The 25,938-nt window shown below is 35.8% G+C and overlaps 2 protein-coding genes across 2 annotated transcripts; one reads left to right on the forward strand and one right to left on the reverse strand.

Moving 5' to 3' along the window:
* Positions 1-3,658: 3,658 nt before the first annotated feature.
* LOC139692602 (small ribosomal subunit protein uS7) lies at positions 3,659-8,547 on the reverse strand. The gene is made up of 5 exons (XM_071590878.1): positions 8,430-8,547; positions 8,016-8,176; positions 7,434-7,643; positions 6,519-6,647; positions 3,659-3,899 (listed from the first exon to the last, which is right to left on the reverse strand). The coding sequence occupies exons 2-5, from the start codon at positions 8,172-8,174 to the stop codon at positions 3,732-3,734; spliced, it is 666 nt and encodes a 221-aa protein (XP_071446979.1). The 5' UTR covers positions 8,175-8,176; positions 8,430-8,547; the 3' UTR covers positions 3,659-3,731.
* A 79-nt stretch (positions 8,548-8,626) lies between these two features.
* On the forward strand, positions 8,627-22,883 carry LOC139692601 (isovaleryl-CoA dehydrogenase, mitochondrial). The gene is made up of 10 exons (XM_071590877.1): positions 8,627-8,846; positions 8,956-9,182; positions 9,263-9,352; positions 9,476-9,697; positions 9,817-9,978; positions 12,440-12,605; positions 16,431-16,524; positions 21,179-21,269; positions 21,358-21,526; positions 22,361-22,883. Exons 2-10 carry the CDS (start codon positions 9,036-9,038, stop codon positions 22,492-22,494), a joined length of 1,275 nt encoding a protein of 424 aa, XP_071446978.1. The 5' UTR covers positions 8,627-8,846; positions 8,956-9,035; the 3' UTR covers positions 22,495-22,883.
* The last annotated feature ends 3,055 nt before the right edge of the window (positions 22,884-25,938 follow it).

Raw genomic sequence — 25,938 nt, forward strand, 5'->3', positions numbered from 1 at the left:
TCAGCCAGTACCTAACTTAAACAGGATGATATGGCTTCTAACTGAATGCATTATACGAGGGTCATCCGGAAAGTAGTACCCGTTCGTGCCGCATGAAGTGCTGACGACGCGAGTAGCCGCTGGACGATGTCAGATAGCTTCAGTGGCTTGTCTGCCTTCTCTGAGCCAAGTTGCGTGACGCTAGCATTGCCTGTGTTGTTTCTGTGATTGTTTACAATGTTTAAAAAAATTGAGAACGCCGCCAGTTGTGAAGTGAGGGCAGTGATTAAATTCCTCAATGCAAGAAACGTTCGCCCATGTGATATTCATCGCCAATTAAAGGAGGTGTATGGAGACAATGTAATGGACGAGTCGTCTGTTCGGCGGTGGTGTCGCAACTTCAACATGGGGAGGGGGAACACACACGACGATGAGCGTTCGGGGAGACCGTCTGTCATTACAGACCAACTGGTGAGCTCAGTTGACGAATTCGTGAGGAACGATCGGCGCGTCACAATTGATGACATCTGTGAGCATTTTCCCAATGTTTCTCGAACAATTGTTCATGAAATTGTTAAACACCATCTGCATTATGCAAAAATTTGTGCAAGATGGGTCCCTCGCGTATCTCAATGAGCTGGCGGCGAAGGACTATGCAGCAGGAATACAGAAACTTGTCACACGTTATGACAAATGCCTTAATTTGCTTGGAGATTATGTTGAGAAGTAGTTTAAAGTATCCTCTTTCAAATAAAATTTTTTATGTTTGTTAATATTTACTTTTGTCTTTTTATTTCACGAACGGGTACTACTTTCCGGATGACCCTCGTACAAAATGACTCCTAAAATAATAAATTTCTCATTTAAATTGATACATATTCCCCAGAACTAACATGCAAGCAGTACTTACATTTCCCAAAACAATTAGTGGAAAACAGCTTAAGTGGGAATTTTACCGACCACAAATTTACCCCATGGAAATTCAGAAGACTGATAATTTTCAAAATATATCCATGGTGTATGACAAAAAATACATTATTTCTCGACCTACAAAAGAAACTTGACTGGTGCTCATTGTTTTCCACTAATACAGATTTCTTAATATTCTCTTAGTAATACAACATAAAGCCGATTAATATTTTAGGTTCCTAAATACAGGGTGCAGCAACATAACTTCCTTTTTCATAAGGCAAAAACCCTACAAATAAGGAGGCTATGCTGCCGTACCCTGTATCAATAAGGGATGGGAGCTGTAACTTTTCACACATTACTAAGCTACTGGTCACAACCACTAATTTAAAATCATTTTAACATGGAACTTTTGTTTTAAGTTCATTCTGTTTAGTGAAAATTACAAAAATTTTTCCAATATGCAATAGCTTTCAGAAAATCGCAGCGAGGTTAGTACTATTGAAGACATTAGAGTTTGACTGAATTTGGACACAGAAATGTCACAATTAAATTCAAAATCAAGGAAAATCAGTCATATGCATAAAACCATACTGGTGGAACTACTTAAGGAAAATGTTGAAGGAATAGTTTTCACGGGCTTACTTTTAGGATTTATGTGGCAGAAATATTAATAGAAGTGTAGGCTCCCTAACCAAAAATTTCAAGCATTAAAAGTTGCCTTAATCAAGCAGTGAACTAAGGATCATCAACAAAAGATTGGAGAGGATAGCTAACGGTTACTTCAGAGTTCAGAAAGGGATTAGATAAATTCAAAACCATTGCGGCAATGAGATCACTAAGAGAAAGGAAGAACACAATCCGTAAGTGTTTTGAAGTTTTCAAGGTGTGTGATAGAATAAGTTGGGTAGAATTAAGGAATGTATTACCACAATTGGGTAGTACATAAGTAGGAGGGTCACAGAACTCACTTGTATCCAGCACATCAACCTGCTTTTGCATGAGTGGCAGATGGAGTCATAATGGGCAGTAAAAGGAAGAGGGGTAAGATGGGGGTGCCCATCATGATGTGCTTTCTAATATATTCTTGTAGGAGACTGAAAAAAATCATGTCAAGAACTTGACGTAGGAATGAAAGTAAGGCATTCATAATACCCAGCTTGTGGATGACTATGCTTCAGCTAGCCAGTCTGCATAGGTTTTCTGATCAATACCACGCACATTACAAAATCAGCATCATAGGTTAGGAGGAGAGTTGGGAGAGAGATGTACATAAAACCAAGATGGTTTGGCTTAAGAGAAAAAGTATTAAACATTAAAATAGGAATTTATTCACTAAAGAAAGTGAAAGTTTCAACAGAACAACCATACCTCTGAACAAATGAACGTAGTATGGACAAGAATAATTGTATTGGGCAAAGAATTTTTCTCAAAGATGGAACAGAAGAAAGGGACAAGTTTAAGAAGAGACTAGGGAAATATATTAGGCATGGAATGCATTTTGTGGTGCTTGTAAATTTGGTCGTCGAAGCAAGATGAAAGAATTTGGAGTAGAGGAGTTCAGTTTAATTAGGGATTTTAGGCTATCTGGATATAAGAGGCTAAGAAAAGCAGGCCCAGCATGTCCAAGTAAGACCAACCTTAATCAGTTAACTACCAAACAATATTATTGGTACACATAACTTCCACTGGATGAGTTTAACAGGGAATTCCAATGCATAGTGTGTGAACACAATGCTTTGGAATACACTTATGTTTAAAATTATCCAATATACATGCACATGATACCAAAGAGTACAGACAATACATAGGATGAGGTTAATCCACTGCAATTTTTAACCTCAGGATACTTTCACCGACCTTATTCAAATAAATTTCTATAATCTCTGGATTTCCCAAGTGAGTAATCACCCTAACCCTATCATCTGTACACACAGCAGATAACATGTTTGTTACAAGAAATTATACAGGATAGCTTCCTTTTTTCAAACACTAAACGCTTTCAAAAAAGGAAGTAAAGCTGTTACATCCTGAACAAACCAGCATTGGCTCTCCGTAAGCTGACTATTTAAATATCCTGAATCAACAGCATTCTCAATACCAAAAAGCAATTTTCAGCATTAGTTTCTAAAACTGAACTATGCCAAAGAAAGCCTAAGACTAGGTAACTGATAAAAATCATCATCCACAATTTCACTAAAGATCATAGAATATTTTATCAATGAAAAAAGTTTTACATTTTATGTAGCAGTTATTAATCCTGGATGCCACATAAAAAATGTCAAAAATCATCCCAACTCAGGGAAAAAAGATTTATGGGAAATTGCAGGTGATAATACACACACCCCAAATACCAAAACAATGTATCTTCCAACATGTCAACTAGTTGCCCTCATTCAGCGACAATTGTTGAAGCCAACCTGAATAAAATTATTACAATTAACAGTTGAATAAATGCCATGAAATGAAGAGCAGACAGCATCCAGCATGCTAGAGAAGTAGTTCCCTTACAATTTGTTTGATACCTAACATCAGAACTGAATTAGATCACTACAAAAGTCACTAAGATAGTTTATTATTGAAATAAAAAATATCTGTAGATAAAAATATGAATTCAGGAAATTATCTCACTGAGCCTTCTTGTAGTTCATGATTGTGAAGTAATTGTCTACATTCCAATTACCTTAAAAGTACCAACATCAAGTTTCATCAGCAATGATGAACATAATCAAGGATAAAACCAGGGATCGTATAAATGAAAACTCTTAGCTGTGATCCAAGGCTTTATTTTGGAATTCCTTGGTATAATAAATCACGATGGTACAAAAAAAGTGATTTCCACTTTAACGGTTGGATTTGGCTACACGCTCTAACTCATCCTTCTTCTTGATGGCATAAGAATTAGATGATCCCTTAGCAGCATTAATAAGTTCATCAGCAAGACATTCAGCAATTGTCTTAATATTTCTAAATGCTGCTTCTCGGGCACCGGTGCACAGCAACCAGATTGCCTGTAAGAAATAATAGTCATTATTCATATGATACACAATAAGAAGTACAGAAAAGCCACCCAACATATTTTCAGGTTTTTAGGTGTTCAACCAAGAAATTCTCATTTTAGAAAAGGGCAATGATAGTATTTATAACTTTAACTATTTCATTAGGTGCCTGTGTTACGCAATGACCATGGAAAACTGTCAATATATACTGAGAAACAGTAGCGGAAACAGAAACTACAAGAGTTTAAGCTTTAGCTTTGCATCTACAGATAATATGAATGATATTAAAAATAAATTGTAAGAAAATGGTATAATAATATCTCTTAAAAGTCCTTAACTACCATGAAATTCTGAATTTCCCTGGTTACTGTACTAACTATATAACATAAAAATAATATGTCTACATTGCAGCATGATTGACACCAGGCAGTTCCTTCTTTCATCTAACCCACATTCAAGTATTGTATTAACAAAGGATTATATATTAAGCCACTTCATGGAGTAAAAAACTATGATGACAATGATACAGAATACATTTTCAATACCAGGATCAATGTATAACATTTTTGGGGTTTATAGCCCACTGTGTTAAATCCCCAGAAAAAATGCATGTTTTCTCATCCAGATAACCTCATTTTAAAGTTACATAGGTCCCATGTCAAGCATAACCCAAAAAAAAACAATTTTTGCCATTTCATTCAAATTTAGGAATATGAGGAGCGGATAACACCCTGAATGCCCCCAGAAATTCAACCATATGATGAGTAACAAAGCATGCTAATGTTTAAATTACTATTCCACATTCCACAGTGTATTAAGGAACCATTTGATGGGATTTTAGGCGAGAAAGGAGGCTGTGATTAGAATTAAAAGCCAATAACCCCAGGATAGTTTTGTTGTAAGACTTGACTTTTTCAAATACACATCCTAATCTTCCCTGGTATTTATCTCATTTCAAGATATTGTTTATCACCACCAAGAATAATGAAAATATCACCCTTCCGGTTCCATAAAAACCTGAGAAAAAATTCTTTACAATTTGCAAGGCCATTCATTGTTTTTACAAGAATTTAGATAACTGCTATTTTGTAAAATTAAAATTTCTGTTAAATTCATATTTATCAATTAATCAAATGTTTCATATTAATTCAATGATGGACTTAGATACTCGACTGTTCCAATTGTAATAACATTTTTCTTAGGGATGAGCACTTGAGCTTTTGATTTGCTTCTGAAAAAATTAATTCCTACGAAGACTACAATTTAGAGGTTAGTTCAGTGCTGTGCAACATAGGGTGGTTCATTGCAAAATTACTAAATACAAACAAGAAACATGGAATCTTAAATTTTTTAAATGTAATAATTGGGATTTTTGGGCGCTAGCTTAAGAATCCAATATTGACTGCTCTTCCAGAAGATATGGTGTATTCCTATTCATTTAACACAGCCAGATGGTGATATGAAATCACTGTGAAATAATATTACCTACACCTAATTTTCCAATAACCAATATGAATCAAAATTTGAATTTAATGCAATGATTATCATGTTAACCTTACCTATTTTAAAGAGGTGAATTCATTCATCAATCCCCAGAATCATTATTTTTACCATTTTAAATGATTAAATTATTGGATTCCATTGAGCATCCTAAAATCAAATTAGGCCAGTTTCTTTTTTTATTCATATCTTAAAAGATTCATCACATAACACACTTCTGCATGCAGGATCAGATGTTAGGATATAATTAATCTATGAATCATCGAAGAAATTGTGATGGTTAATTGGAATCTTTAAAAAATAAGATATTTTGAACAAGAAAACCTTTTAAAAAGCAAACGAAGGGATTATACGAATTAATTGTCATAACGCCTCTTTTAGTCCCTAGAAGCAATTAAACATGGGGCTTCATTCTATAAAGCAAAAGTTAAACAGAGCTGAGAATAAAATTCGATTGGAGCAGTAGGCATTCACTGTTGTATGACACCAGGTATTGTATGAAACTGCGAGCCACAGTTTAGAATGTTAAAAAGAAACTCGCTAAATGAATGCTAATTAAAAGAGACCATTCTCAGTTGCAAAATATTTAAAATGTCAGAAAAACATTACCCTTTTAATTAAATTAATATACTCAATGTTATCTTAATATGCTTGAGTTTTCTTAAACAACAAGAACATTACTGGAACACCAACTTAATACACCAATGTCAATCAGGGATACTATCAATAAGGATCCAGATTAGGTGATACTTTCCATTAGCATATAATATCTCTTTTCCTACACCCTGGGTTAAATGGAGGAAGGGACCATTAGGTCCCAATTTCGCCCTAAGAAAGACACATATCTTACTTTTTCAGACTTACCCATAGAATAAAGGTAATGCCAAACCCGAATTGTGAAAAAGGAATATAAATCTATGCACTAGCTATGGATCAAAGCCAGCACTAAACACACCTCTTGGTTCATTCTAGGACATGATAGCATTTTCATATATTCCTGGGGCCCTACTTTATCAATACTATAAAATGCGACCTTGATTGGAATCTAGTATTAATCCAACTTAGGGAAGAATAGATCGTTGAGACATACTAACCAATATATATGGGCAAACTACACCTCACAGAACTTACCTGGTTTACCCGCCTCAATGGTGATACATCCACAGCTTGACGCCTTACTGTTCCAGCCCTCCCAATACGAGTAGAGTCTTCACGTGGGCCGGAGTTAATGATTGCAGACACTAATACTTGCAGAGGATTCTAAATAGAGAATAGGGAGATCAGGTAAGTGCTCACAGAAGGGCTAATACTGTACATGCACTATTACCAATTTTTTACAGTTTTTGAGCATAGACAAAGGTGTGTGGCCTAGATGTGATTTCTTTGTACAAAATTAATGAGACATTTGTGATGGATAAAGCGAAAATTTTAGGTGACGTTAGCAATTAAAACAAAGCAATAAATTATTTAGTTGCTTATTTGGCAAATTAAGTTTTCTAAAACAAGCTCATAAACACTAGTTCATGCTGATATGTATTCTCAAATCCATAATATAACATGGTCACACAATATCCATGCCCATATTGGGACCCATTATTCAGGACAATTAATCAGAAAGAACTAAATGCACCAAATGTGACCTGAATGACTCAGTGGATTTAACGCTAAAACGCCATAACGTCACTCGTTCAAAAGAATCAGTCACAGTTTGATTTAAGTAATTGAGGAATCTCTTTCTTCATTGGTTAAATATTCGTTCACTTTCATTACAATATAATTTCACAGCAGTGTTCATAACTCAATGGCGATTTACTAAATAATTTCATATTCGCTGGCAAGCTGTTCCACACCACATTACACAATTAAACTACAATTTATCCCAGCAAAAGAGTGAAGCAATAACAACGCTAATTTAGGAAGCTATTGCTTGCTAAAAAAACGAACGATCCCGATCCCATAGCATCATGGGTTAATTCAATCCTATTGCCATCGGAGGACAATTGATTCCACAAATTACATTTAATTTCACTGAGCATAGCTACTCACCTCCCCCGTCAGTAAATGTATTATCTCAAACGCATGTTTGACGATTCTAACAGCCATAAGCTTCTTTCCATTGTTTCGGCCATGCATCATCAATGAGTTTGTAAGTCTCTCAACGATGGGGCACTGAGCTTTCCTGAATCTTTTGGCAGCATAACGACCTGCTGAATGAGGCAAATATTTTGCGTTCTTCTCTTTAACAGCAATATAATCCTGAAAAATAAAATGTATTTATCAAATGGCGGTAATTGTGGTAAAATGGTGCATAATTAACCAGAAGAATTGTTAATTGATAGCATGTAGTTCTGATGTTTAAAATGAACTTCACACATGTTAAGAGAAAAAATAGTCGACCAATATTATGCCCTACTTGCTATCTGGTGAAGTTACACACAAAGGATAGTCACTGCAGTAGCAACAGCGGCCGATATATTGGATATTTGACCCGCATTTACTGAGTCTAATTAATTAATAAAAATAATCTTTCAAACAGAAACAAACACGAAGGTTCCAACAGCAAACCCATGTGTACTTTAATATCAGGAAATTGAACGAACCAAGCATAAAATAACAATATAGATTTACCTGAAGGGACATATCTGCTACTTCAACATCATCACAACTCCATCGGCCAAAAAGTTTTATTTCTGGTAGTTCCGCCGGCTGAGCTACAGGCATGGGCAACGGGGCTTCAACCTCCACAGATTCCGCCTCAGCGTCCATGTCATAATTTTCATCGCCCATGGCTATTTCATATCGAAAAATTGTACATGTTAACAGCTTGACATGAACAACATTCCACAGTATTTAGTGGGTAGGAAAACAACATACTGCATCACTTCCATGTATCACGTGTCACAATTTAGCTGTGATGTCTTACACCTAGCTTTATCGGCATGACTTGTTACATATAGGTCTTAAATTGTTTATTCTACTTTACCTCAATTGAAATATTGTTAAAAGCATCAAAAATCAATTTTAACCAATGTTATTACTTACTTTCGTGTATTCAACGTTCCTCCGTGGTTCACCGTGACCGGAAAGGGGTTTCCATGAGTTAAAAGAAGGACAGGATCTAGCCACCTACCACTTCCGTTTGAAAAAGGCAACTAAAATATCGTTGCGTATGTGTTTGCGCCGTCTGCGCGATGCCCAATTTCTATGCTACGTAAATATTTTAAGAGGAGGTTAGACAACAGTGAAGTGAATTGATCAAATAAATCTATGCTCAATAGAATATTTAAAAATCTAAGTAGTTTATATCGAGGCGTTTGTGTTCTAATCTTAAATTGGGCGTAGTAATATATCATCTGTTAATTTGAAGATCACCCCGATAAGCCATTGAATCTTCGGGGCAATTTGTAATCACCCTCAGAAGTGCTTTTACGTGTATATTTGAAGCGCATCATTTTCAGGGTTGGGCAAATATTGCGCTGTGTGTGACTTACTTTCGTTTCATATGGTGGTCATTTCAGTCAAATATTTGTCATTGTTTGATTTTTCACTTCTTTGATACGTATACCAGAAGCTAAATTATTAATTAATCAGAGAGGTCAACTATAGTGACTTCTTCGTCGCAGCGGCCGATCTGCTGTCAAGTGCGAAATGGCGTCTTTGTTGTCGAGGTCTTCGATCATACGTCATGTAAATTGCATTTCCAAAATTATAAAACCAATCGTACAAGTCAGATTTGCATCTCAATATTATCCTATTAATGAAGAGATCTTTGCCCTAACACCAGAGCAACAACAGGTGTTTCAAAATGCTGGTCATTGAGATATGAGTATGTGTACTCCTTAAATCTAAACTAATGTTAATTTTTTCTTGGACAGCTTCGCCAAACAGTTTTTAATTTTGCTCAGAAGGAATTAGCGCCGTTTGCCGGGGAAATTGACAAAAAAAATGGTTTTGACAATCTCAGAGTAAGTTGTTATTTTTCTTCAAATTCCAGTTACAACTAGCTCATAAGTCACCCTTTAAAATATGAATTAAACCAATTATGAGAAAACTGCCTTTTTACGTAAATAATTTATTTGTACTTGCAGCCCTTCTGGAAGAAAATGGGTGACTTAGGCCTTTTAGGGATAACGATTTCTAGCAAATATGGGGGCACAGATGGCTCGTATTTAGATCACGTCATAATAATGGAAGAACTATCACGAGCTTGTGCTGCTATTGCATTGAGTTACGGTAGTCACTCTAATCTTTGTATGAACCAGATTTATAGAAATGGAAATGAGGAGCAGAAGATGAAATACCTTCCGAAGGTATAATATTTGTTTATTTTTTAAATATATGGCAATACTTCTTAATTAGTCATTTTTAACTTATACCACAAACAGCGGGGTTGTTTGAGCTAACCTAAGCGCTTTTCCTACATTTCTAGCTTTCTTCTGGAGAACATATGGGTGCACTGGCAATGTCTGAGCCAGGGTCCGGGTCTGATGTAGTCTCCATGACCTTAAGAGCAGAAAAGCATAAAGATTATTACGTGTTAAATGGCAATAAATTTTGGATAACAAATGCACCTGATGCAGAAGTTTTGGTGGTAAGCTTAGCTAACTAGATTGAAGAGTATATTGCGAAAAGAATTTTTATGGATGGTATAAACAGGAAAATTCGATGAACTAATATTCCATGGACAAAATATTCAACGAATGTGCTATAGATAGCCACAGTCAATACTGCTTACCTAGTAATATTTCAGTGAGTTTATCATGGATGCTCATATATCTAGAAAGAGATAATCGACAAAATTAGTAGTCGGTGCAAATTTTGAAATGAGTTTAATTTCTTAGTATTTACTCCAAGTAAGGCTTTTAAAAATGCTTTATTAACTTACTGATGCTTTGATTCGAAACGTGTTATGAACATGGAATGAGTACTTTAATTTTAGAATAGGTAGGTACTCCATAGCCCAAAGCTTATGTTCACTATTTACTCATTTTTTCATAAATAGTATTCTAATCCCTTAAAACCCGACTGAAAAACTTAGCTGGAGCTCCTTTGTACCACTGCACAGGACTCTACTGAAATTGCCTGGAAAATGAATCCAAAGTAAGTAATTTTATGAAGTAGGTAGCTGGGTATCGTCATAGAGGCAGCAGCGATACAGTGCATTAATACTGTTGTGCAACTGTGCTCACACTGGTTGACAATCTCAACTGTCCTTCCTTTGCAATTAAACTGGAACACACATTATTTAAGCTTACTAGCTCTGTCTTGTAATTATAATTGTCGTTCAAGTCTTATTTTCACTATTGTAAGTGCTGAAAATACTGTACACAGTAGTAATTTACTTTCGAGTTTTTGTTATGTTATTTAAATCACTTTTAACACTCAGTAATACACATCAACATGCCCTGTTCCAAAGTTTTGTTTTATCATATCATTCCAACAAATGAGATAAAAAACAAAATCAACATCAAATTGCATAATCTCATGTAATCTGACTTCCAAATGTTGCTCACTTCATCATCTCACCCAGAAGACCCACTTAGAAATACATTAGTGCCTGCACCTTCGATATTCCAGGCACTGAGATCCTTGTATGATTAATTCCTTCAGCGCTGGAAAAGAGAAGAAACCCTAGACAGACAGTCCTAAAAGAGCTCACTAGGAAAGAAAAAGAATTGACAAAGGACCAAGACCTGATCACGAAAAGGACTGAGGCTGAGACTAAATAAAAACCTTCACAAGGTGTACCACTATCTCATATGTCATAGGAATAACTGGAAAAATAAGCAAACTGCTAAGAAAGCATTATGTTGCAGAAAAATCCTTCAGAAAAGAAAATCTGTAACATCATCCTGAAACCCAGGAGGATCGGGTAAGTGTGATGTTAGTGTACTGGCTGCCCACCTCAAGGATACAGGTTCAAATTATGGTGGTAGTAGAATTTTTGAGTGATATCTATAAGTAGAGAGGACTTGGAGTACACCAGCCCCTACATGGGATGTTAAACTTGACTCCTTGTTGTCTTTTGTTAAAGAGTAGGCCAATACCAGTGACATTTCTCTCAATCCTGCAAATCCATGTAAGTCCCATCACTACCAAACTTCCCGCTGATACCAAATGGAATAGATTACCTTGGTTGCCATTTTCCCCTATTAACTACTATACTGAAAACCCAAGTACTAAGTTCCTAATCTCATGTACAAAGGATTATATCAAGTGCACTTGCTGGAACTTCACCAAAACACCAAACAGCCATACATTGTAAAATTAGAGGACATTGAAAGGATCACAGAAAAGAAGCAACTCTGTCTCTTAGCAATTGTCAAACATGCAAGGACTGAATCAGGACACGCCAGAATTCAAAAAGAGAAGGGTGTTGACGAGGGGAGAAATCTCTATAATAATAATATATTTATTGGTCCAGCAGACACAGTGTACATTATTGAGAATACATGGCAGGTGTATAGGACTATTTTCAATTAGAGCAACTGTGGAAATTCTTGGCAATCACCATCTGCCCCTCACCCTAGTGGTGACTTGCAGAGTGCTAAATAAATTAAAATTTCATAGAAATTAAATTCTGAAGAATCCATCGTGTTTCAACCAGAAAAATGGATACACGCTCAACATAGTGAAGTGTAATTTGATTGCTCTTTACCTTTGGGTTGTGCTGGTCAGGGATTGGACTGCTGACTTGAGGGCCGGGGTTCGATTCCCGAACATGCCTTAATGAACACTCTCAGCTTTACCCAAACTATGTGATTTTTTAGGTACCAGAACTCTCTGGGAAACCATATGTGGCTATGGGAAAGGATTTGGCCCTCTTACTCTGATGGGTGAATTTGGTAAGCCGTTTGGGTCAGTATTGGGTTAACTCTGTGATCACCTATCAAACTGATCTTTGGGTCGATAACAGTGCTTATGGTTTTTTTTTATATATATTCACCTAGTTCTAATTGATTAGATTTCTAGTTAACTTATTTGAGAGGTTGTTGCCAGTATTTTTACTGATGTCATAAAATGTTTTGTTTCATCCTGTGTTATATCATCAGGTATATGCCAAAACAAATCCATCGGCGGCTAAGCCTCAGCATGGAATTTCGGCATTTATTGTGGAACGTGGAATGGAAGGTTTTTCAACGGCCCAGAAGTTGGATAAATTAGGAATGAGAGGGTCAAACACTGGAGAGCTCATTTTTGAGGACTGCAAAGTACCTGGTATGGGTGACTTAAATTTATAAACTGGCAATTCTTATAATTGCAGTGGTAGCTATTCTTTGTATATCGTTGTGTTGTACACAGGTTCTTACATTTTCCTCTATTCTATCATTTACATACTTGTGTCTCATGATGCTTCTTTTTCCATCATGTCATGAAAACAAATTATTCCTCATCATCCATTAACAATAGAGTCATATTTGGCTTGCAGTTGCCATACAACATATGGATATATTGCTAGTGAATAATCCTTCATGAAAGGTATAGAAGGCATCTCAGTAACTCCAATGGAACAATGGTCTAGTTCATTTTATGACTTCTATATTTTTTAAAGCCGATTTGCAAGATACAATACCTTAGTTTTGAAGTAAGTCTCCTCATTTTCATTACTATAATCACCCCATTCTTAATTGATATAAAATGTTAATTATATGTCGAAAATAGTTAATCAAAAGAGAAATATTTTCATCAAAAATGCAAACAGAACTATTTAGTCCTTTGCTGTGCTTTGGGGAACAATGAGTGATTTAAGGTATATTCCCTCATAATGCACTCTGTGCATACAATACTCATACTTTTAGACTATACTGTTAAGGCTCTGATCATAATTGAGTAATTTACATCTAGCTAACCACAAAATGGTCTTTTGGAATTTCCATGTACTGAAATCATGCTGCTCGATGGCTGTCACCTTCAAACATTTTGAAAATTTCCTTCAAGATCATGGTCATGATCTGTATGTCAATGGAAATCACTGGAGATCATCCTATTGTCACCCTAGTTTTGTTTTTTGCTATGTGGGACACTTCACTGCTAATGCCTTATTTGTGCTATCTCAAGTTCTATTTTGGATAATATTTGTGGCAAAGATGATCTAAAGCTGTAACTCTTTTCTCTTCTTCTTTTTCTCAGAGTTAAGAATAAATATATCTCGTAGATATAATGTTTGGACTTATCTCTGGTAATATATTGAATTAGGGCTTTTCAACTGAAGCTAGAGAGTTTTAGTTTACAGGAGGTTAGAAGTTGTTTAAAAAAATTTCAAAAGAGATCAGACTTGGTCCCTTGGTGCCCGAAGCCTGATGCTAACAATATCCAAACTTCTATTGTTACCATTGATTTTAATCTAGTTTTTGAATAAGTTGCCATAGTCATCCAGTCAAAACATTTCAGCATATACTTGCCTAAAATACATGCTGTATTGGATTGAATATTTTTTTCTGCTTGCAAAAGGAAAAAAATTAGTCTTATTTTCAAGCCCCAAGATGGAAAAACCAATCCCTAAATGCAACGGTAACATGTGTACCACGCAACTGCTTATACAATGTAAAAATTCATTAAAATTTCATCTCACCATGATAATAAATGAAAAAATTGCATGCAAGCCAGTTGTCACATAATGCCTGAAATTTGTAGCATTTAACCAGGAATGAGTCACTGTTGGTGATATCATAACCTCACTGATTCTGTGGGACCTAAAGGTGGTATTACTCCGTACAAACAGTGTGATAGGAATCAACTCATTAGGACCTCAATTCATTCAGGAGCTAGCTACCAAAAATTGCTCGTAGGTTCTCTGATTTCTGTCCTGATCACAGAAAAGAAACAATTTTTGATTCACGTGGCTTTTCCCTGAAAACTCATCTCAACGATGAACTTCTCTTTGTTCATAATAAGAATAGATCTAAGTGATGCAAAAATGCCAAGCCTCATCTTCACATCCCCTGGGTGCTATGTTTGTATTAATTCTAGGGATAGGCAGATCCTGGTCTTATTTCAGATCCAAAACAAGATCGTGGATCTTGGATTGAATTTTTTGGGTCCATAAAATTTGTCAAAAGAGTGTGAATATAATAGAATGTTGGAATTATAATATGATTGACAACTGTTCAAATTAAAATGATGCTAAGCCTTGGCTACTTTATGAAAAAAATTAATGTTAATTTATCAATATTTAATACTTATTCATTTTAGGTATGAAGAAATAAATTATCACTTATTTCTTTCTTTTAGTTTTTAGCATTTCTTGCTACACTGAGTGATTCAGTTACTGAACCACTAGACTTTGAAATACGAAATCCAGATCCTAGTTTTTTTAAATCATAAAGCAAACCAATTTCAGTTATTATTCCAATGAAACTATTGTTTCCTCAGATATTTGTATCTGAAGGTACCGAAAGGGATCATCCCTCTTTAATATTACTCCGTACATACTAATTGCCTGCATGTTTTTACAGCTTTTTGCCTTTTAAAAAGTGTTAATTTTTCAGAAAATGCTAAGTTCACATTAAATACATTGAATTTTCTTAGGGAAACTTCCATGCCAACTTCAATGGAAATGTGAATGTATGAAAAGGTTTTATCTTAAATAGACATTCTCATAAACCTTAACTTATATATTCACTGCTTTCATAATTTCAAGCCAATGTAGTAGACATGTACAAAAAAATGATGGTAGATGTGTTGTGAGATAACCACAAAATCTCCCAGATTTTCTTCCATTTAATTGCTTGCATAAAATGGTTACCATCTTGTAAATAACGTCATATCAAGAACTGATGAAAAAGTGTGTGTTGCATCTTTTATTCAGCAAACTAGAGATTTTGAATGTATTTAATAATTTTGCCAAAAAAATACTTTTGTGGAAATACGTTGAAAATTTCCTTTGTTTAAAACTGAAAGGTAAATGCTGTTTTTCCAATTTTTACTCAATTTTTATCTACCTAATCTTCAAGTTCACTTTTGCCCCCTGCATCAATGATCATCTCAAATATTGGTTTGGTAGGTAAAGGTAGGGTTCTTCTAATGTTAACTACAATGGGGTCTGTGATATTCATACATCAGGGAAGAAGGGGGGGCTAGTTCTTTCATTGTAAAACCTGCAGTTTCCCACAATGCTGTGGTATATCCCTGCTTGGGTGCTACTGGGAGTTAAATGAAATGCCTTTCACCATTAAAAATTGATTGTTAAAATAACTACTTAAAATTCTCTGCATTATCATGTGTTTAAGAAGTATCCTCAGTATGTGAGGAAGGAAACTCACTGAGAAGACAATATCATTTCTTAAATGCATAGCAGTTAGTTTATGCTCTAATTAGACTTTTTTTAATGTTGAAAATCACATGAAAGCCACCAAAGCATGGTAAAAGACAAATGGAGCACTCTTTATTTTATCAATCATATATCTGGTGGTGGTGATGAGTGACAAAAATGTTATCCTCCTCTCTGTCAAACACATTTTAATGATGAAAAAATTCGAAATTTTGAAGGAAAGCAGATTCATACTTTTGTGTGAGCTAGTAACCTTGGCCTTGGGTGTGCTTATCAATCAGTCAGAGATGACTTCCATATTTTTTCTGTAGACTTCCTCTTAATTTATTTTTTACTCCTCCATTTGAATAATGCCATACAGATGTATATGAATTCCAAATCACATTAGCAGAATGAATAATGAATGACTAACGAATGAATTATTTACTAGTGTATGTGAACCTAATTATCTTACTCTTGAACTAAAGACAGTAGTCATTTGAAAATATCAATTTCAGCTCAAGGATATTTTACTCCATGCGAAGTGCATTTGAAATTTCCATGTCAATTCCATTCCAATTTCCATTTGGGCAATATAGTCACAAAATTAAAATATCATGTTGTGTGCACAATGAGCTTTTTGAAGTAAAGAATATGCTAAATTAATCATGCAATATGTAATGATTGTACAAAGTGGTATTGAAGGCTCACAGCATGCATATTTTTGTCATTGTTAATGAGGGACTGTTATGGATCTTAATTTGAAATTTTTACTTGTTTTATTATTATTTCAGCAAAAAATCTTTTGGGTCCAGAAAACAAAGGAATTTATATTCTCTTTAGTGGACTGGATTTAGAAAGACTGGTCCTTGCTGGTGGTCCTTTAGGGTAATATTATTTTTCATAGATTGCATATTAGTAAATAACTTTGCAACTTTATTTTAACATTATGAGGTAATGGTGATTTTTAATTTGAAATCTAGCAGCATTTATTCCTTTGTAAAATTATTGCTGATAAGTAACCATCCGAAACCGTAAAATGTCCATAGTATATATCCATAGTATATATCCACATATATCCTGACCTGCTCTATATTGAGAATGCATGTCCTCATACAGACATAATCAAACATATTCATGTCTCACTTGGTTTAGGTAGTTTAAAGAAATGGTGTGTTGCACTTTCCATGCAAGAAACACTTCATACACAGTGCATGAAATGATTGAATTAAGATCATGTTACTGTTTTATTATAATTCATCCACGTAATATATTGCCATAACTAGAGTGAAACTTCTATACTTTTGAAGAGGTGAATGAATGAATAAGTGATAGATTGATGTATGTATATATTTGTAAAAACAGAGAAATGAAAACTATAATTACTACACATTGAATTAGCTGAAATGCATGTGCATGTTTAAAAACTAAAACAATGGAAATGCATACAAGTTTATTAATAAACATTTTAGCATAAGTTTATTCAGTAAAATGAAAGAGTTGTGATTTTGGTAATTTTTTGCTGTTATCCCATTGATTTCTGATTGTTTTTGCATCATTAAGATTTTTTTAAGTTTGGACTTGTTACCAAATAGCTAGAAAGTATGATAGAAAGATCAGTATGTATTCAATTTGCCATTGAAGTAAATTGTCATGCAGTTCTCTTGACTTTGCAATCGTAGCATTTTTACAGCTGGTGCTCAAATGTGTTGATTAGTTTTAAAGCTTTTCAAAATACCCTGATCCAGAGCTTAGACTAGGGACCAATTTTAGAATTTGTGGAAACTGTATTACCTTGGAGTATAAACTTGTAAATCATAGACTAAGCTAGAATAGGCATTTGTCTATCTTAAAGGAGACATAGTTGTTTTAAACTTTGAGTATCTAATTCTTTTATATTTTTTTTGGCTGACAGTAGAACAGTGATGTTGTTTTATTGGGCATAAATAAGTTCTTAACTTGACATTGGCTATTTCATATATTTGGTGACAAGAAAATCTTTTAATGCCTCCTGACATTCTTGCAAAACTCTGATCTCTATCTGGTAACAAGTATGCCCCAAACAAGTTCCATTTGCAGCATTTATCATAAAGTTGACGAACCACATATCAATATATGCAATTTTAGTAATAGTAATAATCATAAAGATCATTATAATGTGTAATTATGTCAGCAACGTCATCCATTTATTTCACCCATGAGGCATTATTGTTTCTAGTCTTAGCTGATAGGTTTTTTCAAACAATGAGCCAGGTCTTCTATATCTTGTACCTGTCCCTTTTAACAATTTTGTGTATGATACTTGAATTCCAGCTTTTAGTTATTCACAGTGGTTATTCCAAAATGTGAAATACTCGCTAAAATAAGCCAACTGTCCCACCCTATTCAAGGGAGTATATGGCCATGTTATCTGAAGTAATTGATATTTCAATGTAGTGACTATGTACATGGATGTTTCTAAGACAAATTACGCCTGCCTTTGCTCATTAACCTCTCCTAAATTTACCTCCAAGTTCAGATTTCAACCTTGGTGTAGCATTGATACAATGCATCTTAACAGCAGGACCTTCTGCAATTAAAATAACCCTAGAGAGTATGTTGATAGATAGATAAAGGTCTTTATCTGGGCAAAATTGAGACCAAATGGTCCCTTCTTCTATTCAACCCATTATTGAGGCTAGTGATGAGACCCATCTCATATACTTCAATCTAATGAGTGCCTTTAAATATATTGTCTGATACACTCTGGCACATCAAATTATTGAGAACATTAGCTACATTCATGGAGAGTTTTGATTTTCTTCATCTGCATCCCTGAATATGCACTCAAGAGTTTCAACAACTCACTAATCTGGGGATAGGTATCAGTTATTCTATCACAACTTTTCAGAATACTCTCATAAAAATATGGGTTATCTCATGACAAAGAGTTTGTGAAAATAAATTTTACGAAATTATGGATGTCATATCACACAAGGTATTGGTCTTGCAGGAAAAGTGGAAGGGAAGAAGTTGTAATTATATGGCTTCAAATAGGACACAGTCTCATGATCAACTCCTTTCTCTTTAAAGTAACTGAAGAGCAACAATTGGTGCGTGAGGATTGTAAATCATCTTTAACTGTTAGACTGGAGGAAATACCAAGTATGTGTATAGCATAGAGCAAACAACAGGCTAGGCTAATTAAATGGATTTTTTTGTGATAACTCATTAAAGTGGATTATATTTTTTCATTTCTGAAAGTTCTTGAACTCATGCCATTTCTTTTACTAAAAGTCTAACTTAACACTGCTCTTCCAAGGGATTGCTGAATGCAGTTGATAATATACGTACAAGAGAATTCTCTTTTTAAACTTTGGCATGAAACCATAGTTATGATCTGAAAATCAGTTTGATAGGTGAGGATAGAGCCCACCTAGTACTACAGGGTTCGTCCGGAAAATAAGTGTACTGAGCTCAGGAAAAAAAATTTATTACACTTTTACATATCTTAAGCTAATATTCCTCAAAATAGGACCCTTGTGAGTCGATACACTTGTTCCAGCGGTGTTCCCATTCCTGGAACGCTCGCGCGAAGGCATCATCGGGAACCTCTCGATGACTTGTCGTCGACCTCTTCTCTGCCCTCCACGAACATCTTGTGCCACCGAAAGATCATGTTTCTGGACATGGCTGACTCCCCGTAAGCCTGGTTAATCATACCGACAGTTTCGGTAGACGATTTCCCAAGCTTTACCGCAAATTTGATGGAATAACGCTGCTCCAAAAACTTCGGCATCGCGTTCCGTGACGTGGGTCGAGTGTGGAGGTTCGCGTTAACAGAGCTCCTCACTATACCACAGCTCAGAGCCGACTGCCTTTTTCAGCGTCGCTTGCCAACATACCCCCCTCCAATCGCAGCCCATCAGAGCGGTGCTGGGCGCGCCTGGAGCGGCGCGCCCAGCCCAGGAGTCAGTACACTTATTTTCCGGACGAACCCTGTAAGCTCAGTGGTATGTAAAATTCCTGCTTCAGGATAAGGGGGGCAGTTTTCCCTTTGCAAGGTATGTTTTCACAGGATGTTTTGGTACTTGAAAAATCATACAGGTTGAGTGAAGCTGGAAAATCACATGGGTTAGGTGAAACTGAGGGTGCCCAGAAGTATTCCCAGGAATTGAACCAGGCCCTCCGTTCAAGAGTCCAATACTCTATCCACGTGTCTGCCTCTTGGCAGGATAGTATAGTTGAGAAAAATTTGGTGAACATTCATTAATAATGTAACAATTAGAGAGTTAGATTATTTAGGTATTTAAATGAGGTGCAGAATGATCATAATAATGTACAAGCAAAGTATTATAAAAATTGGTGAAGGAATATGCCTGCATTTCATCTCACAATCCTAAAAATTGGATGGGATACTTCCTTGGACTTGAGCAATGAGATGTTGCTTTCTATAATCAAGTTTTAATTTTTAGTAATAATATTCAGTGGGTGTTAAGTAGTACAGCAATGAAATTTGAGTGCTTCTATCTTGTATCAGGTGTAGATGCGAGTGTAATTAGAAAATTTCTTGGAATGGAATATAAATAAACAACTTACCTCAATGAAACATATTTTTTTTTCAATGAAGTCTCCCTGTAAACAGATGCACTTGATCCAGCAATGTTCCAATATCTTGATCCCATCTCGAAAATGAAATTCCTTCAAGCCTACAATATACCCATCTACTTCGGTTGTTAGTTCTTTGTTTGAAGGGAATCTTCGATAATATCTGGAGTAGTGGCATATTTTGGCCGACCACTATGTGGATCAATATCTAAGCTGTCTTCACCAAACTTAATCTAATTTGCCCACTTTGCAACAGTTGAATATGAAGCAACAGAGTCCTCCAGAGTGTTCTGAAAGTCTGCATGAATTTCCTTTGCTTTAATACCTTTCTTTACTAAGTATTTAATCACTGCTCGAATCTCAATTTTTTCTATCTTCACAAATCACTATACGGGAACAACAACAGGTATCTGCACCACAGCTCTCTTCCCAGAGCCCTGATGCATTACATGTTTACTCATAAAGGATTACCTATCATTACGTGGGAAACACGTTGCACGGGCATCTGGTGGTGATTCTGAGAGCCTTTCTTACTACCCTCATATTTTGTTTAAAGCTGTTGTTTTTGTTTCAAGTGTGAACTTTTTCCAATGGAATTTCATCCAAATATTTTAAGCTTCTGTTTGAAAAACTTAGATCATTCTTCAATTAGCCAATTTCCATCATTTTTTTGTTTATATATTAGCTATTTGGTGGATCTTCATACACCTCATTACAAATTAAAATTGGCTGAGTTATGTACATTTTAATGGCATATTATATAATATATGTGCGCATATATACTAATGTAAATATGTATTTTTTTGGGAAAGCTGGGTTAAACTTTAATTGGGAAATATATTGTAATATTTTTTTGCTAAATCATTTTTAACAATTTTGCCTTCAAGCATTATGGTGTCTGACAAATGTAAGTAGTTTACTAATGTCTTGCTTTTACTCAAATGATTTCTTCCAGAATAATGCAGGCCTGTTGTGATACTGCTTTTGAGTATGTTCATCAGAGGAAGCAGTTCGGCCAGAGAATTGGAGAGTTTCAGCTCATGCAGGTAAGCTAAGGGCATCCTGGAACTAAGTTTGTGGAATGGCTTAATGGAATGGACACTCAAGTTTTAATAAAAAAAACTTCTCTTTCAGGGTAAAATAGCTGATATGTACTCAACCTTGAGTGCTTGCCGCTCATATCTATACAGTGTGGCAAGAGCATGTGATAAAGGTCATGTCAGTCGAAAGGATTGTGCCGGAGTTATTCTGTACCTGGCAGAGAAAGCCACAATAATGGGATCAGATGCCATACAATGTTTGGGTAAGACATCTTCATTCAATGTGATGTAAAAATTTAGGACTATAATCCAAAATTTTTTCATGGAGTGGTATTGTATACACAGGCTATTTATACTCACGCACTTGAATTAGTATTACATACTCTCTGCAAAGGATAACTAGGAAATTAGGAAAAGTAATAATATTTCTCAATTTTCCGGAAGATATAATAAATAGGTATACAATGGATACCATATTGTGAAATAATATACTATTGAAAGAAAAATAAAAACTTTGTGAATTCCACGTAAAATTTGATTGTAGTATGCAGCTTTCAATACATAGTATCATCAGATACAGTCGATAGTATGTTTTGATACCTGGGTGATACAAGTAGATATTTAGTGGAATCCACCTAGTGTTTATTTTTATTTTCACAGCAAATCAATTCACCATAGTCAAACCTGAAACAACCAATTTTATTCTAAAATAATGCAGATTGGATTGCAAGCATTTAGACAAATTAATCAATTTTTCCAAACTTTTTTATTACAAAATGAAAATTTTTACCAAGTTTTTTGTAATGAATTGTTTGTATGATCATAAACAACAAACAATTAATCCTCCACATGCTAGAATGACAGCCTCCATTATCAGGCTCATTATAATGTGCCACGGTCCATATTGGCAAATGTCATTTCAATAATGACTCCAAATGATACAATGCTAGGATGTTTGTACTTGTTGGTAACCCTTTCGATCATACTCCACTCATAGTGCCACAGTGAATTTAAATCTCAGCTGTTTGGAGGCAAGAATTCTTTGGACATTAATTTTTGGATTAATTTTACACCTTTGTATTTTTTGGCAATTTTAGGTGGAAATGGTTACATCAATGACTATCCAACTGGTCGCTACTTCAGGGATGCTAAGCTCTATGAAATTGGAGCTGGAACAAGTGAAGTGAGAAGGCTTGTGATTGGTAGGGCTTTGAACAAAGAGTACATGTAACTTTGAAATAAAGATAAATGCCATCAGTATAATATAGGCCATTACTTTTGGCTGTCAAATGTGCTTTGTGTTAAGGAGATGGATCATTGCAAGGAATATAAATATTGCTCAAGGAAATGCTGATTGATGAATCCCCATGAAATGTATGATGGTATTCGCTAAATAAATATTTTTTTATGAAAATAGGTGTCTTGTAAGTAATTAAGAATGTAATGATCATGGTTGCAGCAAAAATAATGTGGTTTACTTGTTAGATTGTATTGAGTTTAACCCTGTGAGTAATGTTTATAGAACAACTTAATAACAAAACAGATGAGTTGTTTTTAACAAAATGAATTTTTGAATGGTGGTGCTCTTTCGGATGAGGAAATAAAAATCATATCAGTGTACATTTCTTGTATGATTAATTTTTTTTTATTTTTTGGGAGTAATATTTTTATGCAATATACATACGAGTTCATTTACTAAGTGGAACTTTTTCTGAATCATTATTAACAGCAATTAAAATTGCAGAGAGGTGAAATTATCTCAATCAAAGTCAAACCAAAGCTCCCATGTACCACTGTCCTGCTTCTCTGCTGAAACTGCCCTGTAATCAAATCAAGAGTGAGGGAGTTTTGGAAATAGGCAGTGGGGTTTCAAATTGGGGGAGCAGAGAAATAGAGCAATAATCCTGCCTTGTGGGACCACTGTCACTAGCTGACAGCCTCAACTGTTTCTCCATTTCCATTGAACTGAAACCCACTTTATTGCTCCTTTCTTATGCTGCTACTGCTATGGCAACTGTTTCCACTGAATTCCTACTGTTGCTGTGGTAAGCATTGAAAACAGTAATGAAGTTTTTCACTGACAAATTACTCTGAGCACTTGATTGAAATGAAATTGATTCCTGTAGAGTTGTTACCAAAATCACTTTTAACTTCTTCGACACTCATCAATGAATTCAAAACATTTGTTATACCATATCTATGAGCAAAATGGGGTAAAAGCAAAATTAAATCACATAAAATGGCAATAATTCAAATTACAAATGTTGCTCACATTTCCTTGAATTTACTGTAGTTTAGTTGGCACAATCTCTTGTGAAAGAACTGAAAATATTTAGATATAGTCCCTCTAGTATGCTTAATCCTTTGTTAAACAACTAATTATTCACCACTGAAAAACTATTGTCTGGTCACAATGTTTCCATTGGCGTGCATCAATGTTTGTCAGCCAAAGCTAATTAGATCTTTCACTGCTGCTAATACTGAGTAATATTCTTATCCAATGTGCCTGCAATGAGAGTAAGAATGACCCTTTATTATGAGACCGTGTGCAACAACCACTGCCAATAACTACAAAGTTAATTCCTACCTTCTGCTCTAAGTTGCTTGATATACTTACATTATAGAAATCTGCTCATGCTGCGTGACCACCTCACCCTTGAAACACGGCTGCAAATTATTGAGTGATAACAAATAACTTTTTATAACAGATTCCATTTATGCTTAAATTTAACATGGCCAATAATAATCTGCTAACCTGAACAATCCTCAATCATCACTTTTGATAGGAAAGTGGTTAAAAGCATAGTGTATAAGAGCAAGGAAATTAAAGCATTGGACTAGTATCATCTTGAGTGTTAAGATGACTTATTATTGGCTAATGGTTCAGTCAGGACCTGATCTATGGCTTAGAGTAGACCCTGGCTAAGTCCAATTTCAGTGGATAGGTCCTATGAAAAGTTAGTAATGGAATTGATCAATGTAGTTGCAATAGACATTAAGTTCATATTTTGAAAACCAAATGGCTGATTAAAGTTGAAAAGCAGATTCAAGGCAGTGTTTATCTGTTCAATACAAGTCCTGAGTCAGCTTTGATTCAAGGGAGATATTTTAAGCTTAGGTATGCATTGTTCATATGGGTTTCAGAGCTATTTTGTCCTTTCTTTGTAAACTCCTGGAAACAAGTGTATCACACGAAAGAAAATACTTGCATGCAAAAACAATCAGTATTAGCTCCTATTCCAAAAAGGTTAAAGCAGCAATATGTAAGGACAAGGGGATCGAGATGGTGCGGGGGCTAACGTACTGGCTTCCCACCCTGAGGGCGCGGGTTCAAATCCCGGCGGTGTTGAATATTTTTCAGAGGTATCTCGATCCCTACTCGAGGTGCTTTGTGGAGGGCACTTTGAGTGAGTACGCCGTCCGTCGGATGGGACGTTAAACTGCGGACCCCTTGGCGCCTTTCGTAAAGAGTAGGCTAATGCCGACGCCGGGTTTCTCTCCACCCTTCATCCTTTCCTATCCATCCCCTATGGCGCAAATGACCTCAGCTGTCGGTCGCCTCCCCTCAAAACTACTACTACTACTGTAAGGACAACATAACCATGAGTTTGATTTCACGCACAGCTGGTGTGGTTCCCAGAATCATCAATTAAAGGCTGGAGAACCAGGTAAATTCTTAATTAGGGGACAATTAGTTTGAGTTCATGAAAGGGAGAGGCATTTGTGCAGTTTCCCAAGAGAGGATGCAGATCAAAATATTACAGGGCTTGATCTTTGCTGGACAGACCTCATATCATGGCTTTATAATAAAAGACTATACTTAACTGAAGGCTAATATTATCAAGTCAAAGTACCTTGTGTAATTTGAAATCAATATAAGCATAAACACTCACTGACTTTACATTGTTTACTTCTGCCAAGCATATTGGTATGAAGAGGTCTGTCCCAAAGGTAGTAGGACTTATTTTTTCCCGGATAGATGGGCGGATGGGTGGCAGTTTCTATTGTCGGGTTCGATGGAGGAAGTCTCAGGAAAATCTGGAGGCCGGTGGCAGTTGGCTCCCAGCCTTTGCAGAGCATATAACATGACCTTGTCACGCCCCATCATGAACCAATTATTATGGAACTGCTCTATGACACAAGTTTTGCGTGAAACTGAGCAAAACCCGGAAAGACACTCATGACATGGTCAAGGCCGCTTATGGTAATAATGCGATCGGTAGATCGGGTGTTTATGAGTGGTACAAGTTGAGAGCCTAGTTAAAATTAGTTTAAAAGCTATGTCAGATTGGTCATGCTGAAAATATCCAAGTTACATGCATACAGGGTGCGTTCCAAAGGTAATGCAATTAAATTTCCCGCGCCGCTCCTATGGGTCGAAGTGGGATGGAACCACTTTGAGGAGATGGAGGGGTCGCTAAGCTTTGCCCTCAGGTGTCAGCTGTGCTCTCCAAGCTGTGGAAGCGGCAAGACGTCAGTCATTGTAAACCTCTGCTCGCCGACCCTGTCACGGAAGACCAACCGAGCGGAAATTTCAAGTGAACTTTCGCAGTGAACATGAACCAGACTATTTGTATAACGTCATTACTGGTGATGAAACCTGGGTTTTTGAATACGACCCAAAAACAAAACGCCGAAGCTCGGAGTGGTACATCGACCAGTCCCCCAAGCCCAA

Source organism: Hetaerina americana, unplaced genomic scaffold (assembly GCF_022747635.1).
Source record: "Hetaerina americana unplaced genomic scaffold, ioHetAmer1.1.p SCAF_4, whole genome shotgun sequence".
In the NCBI taxonomy this organism is placed as follows: Eukaryota; Metazoa; Arthropoda; class Insecta; order Odonata; family Calopterygidae; genus Hetaerina; species Hetaerina americana.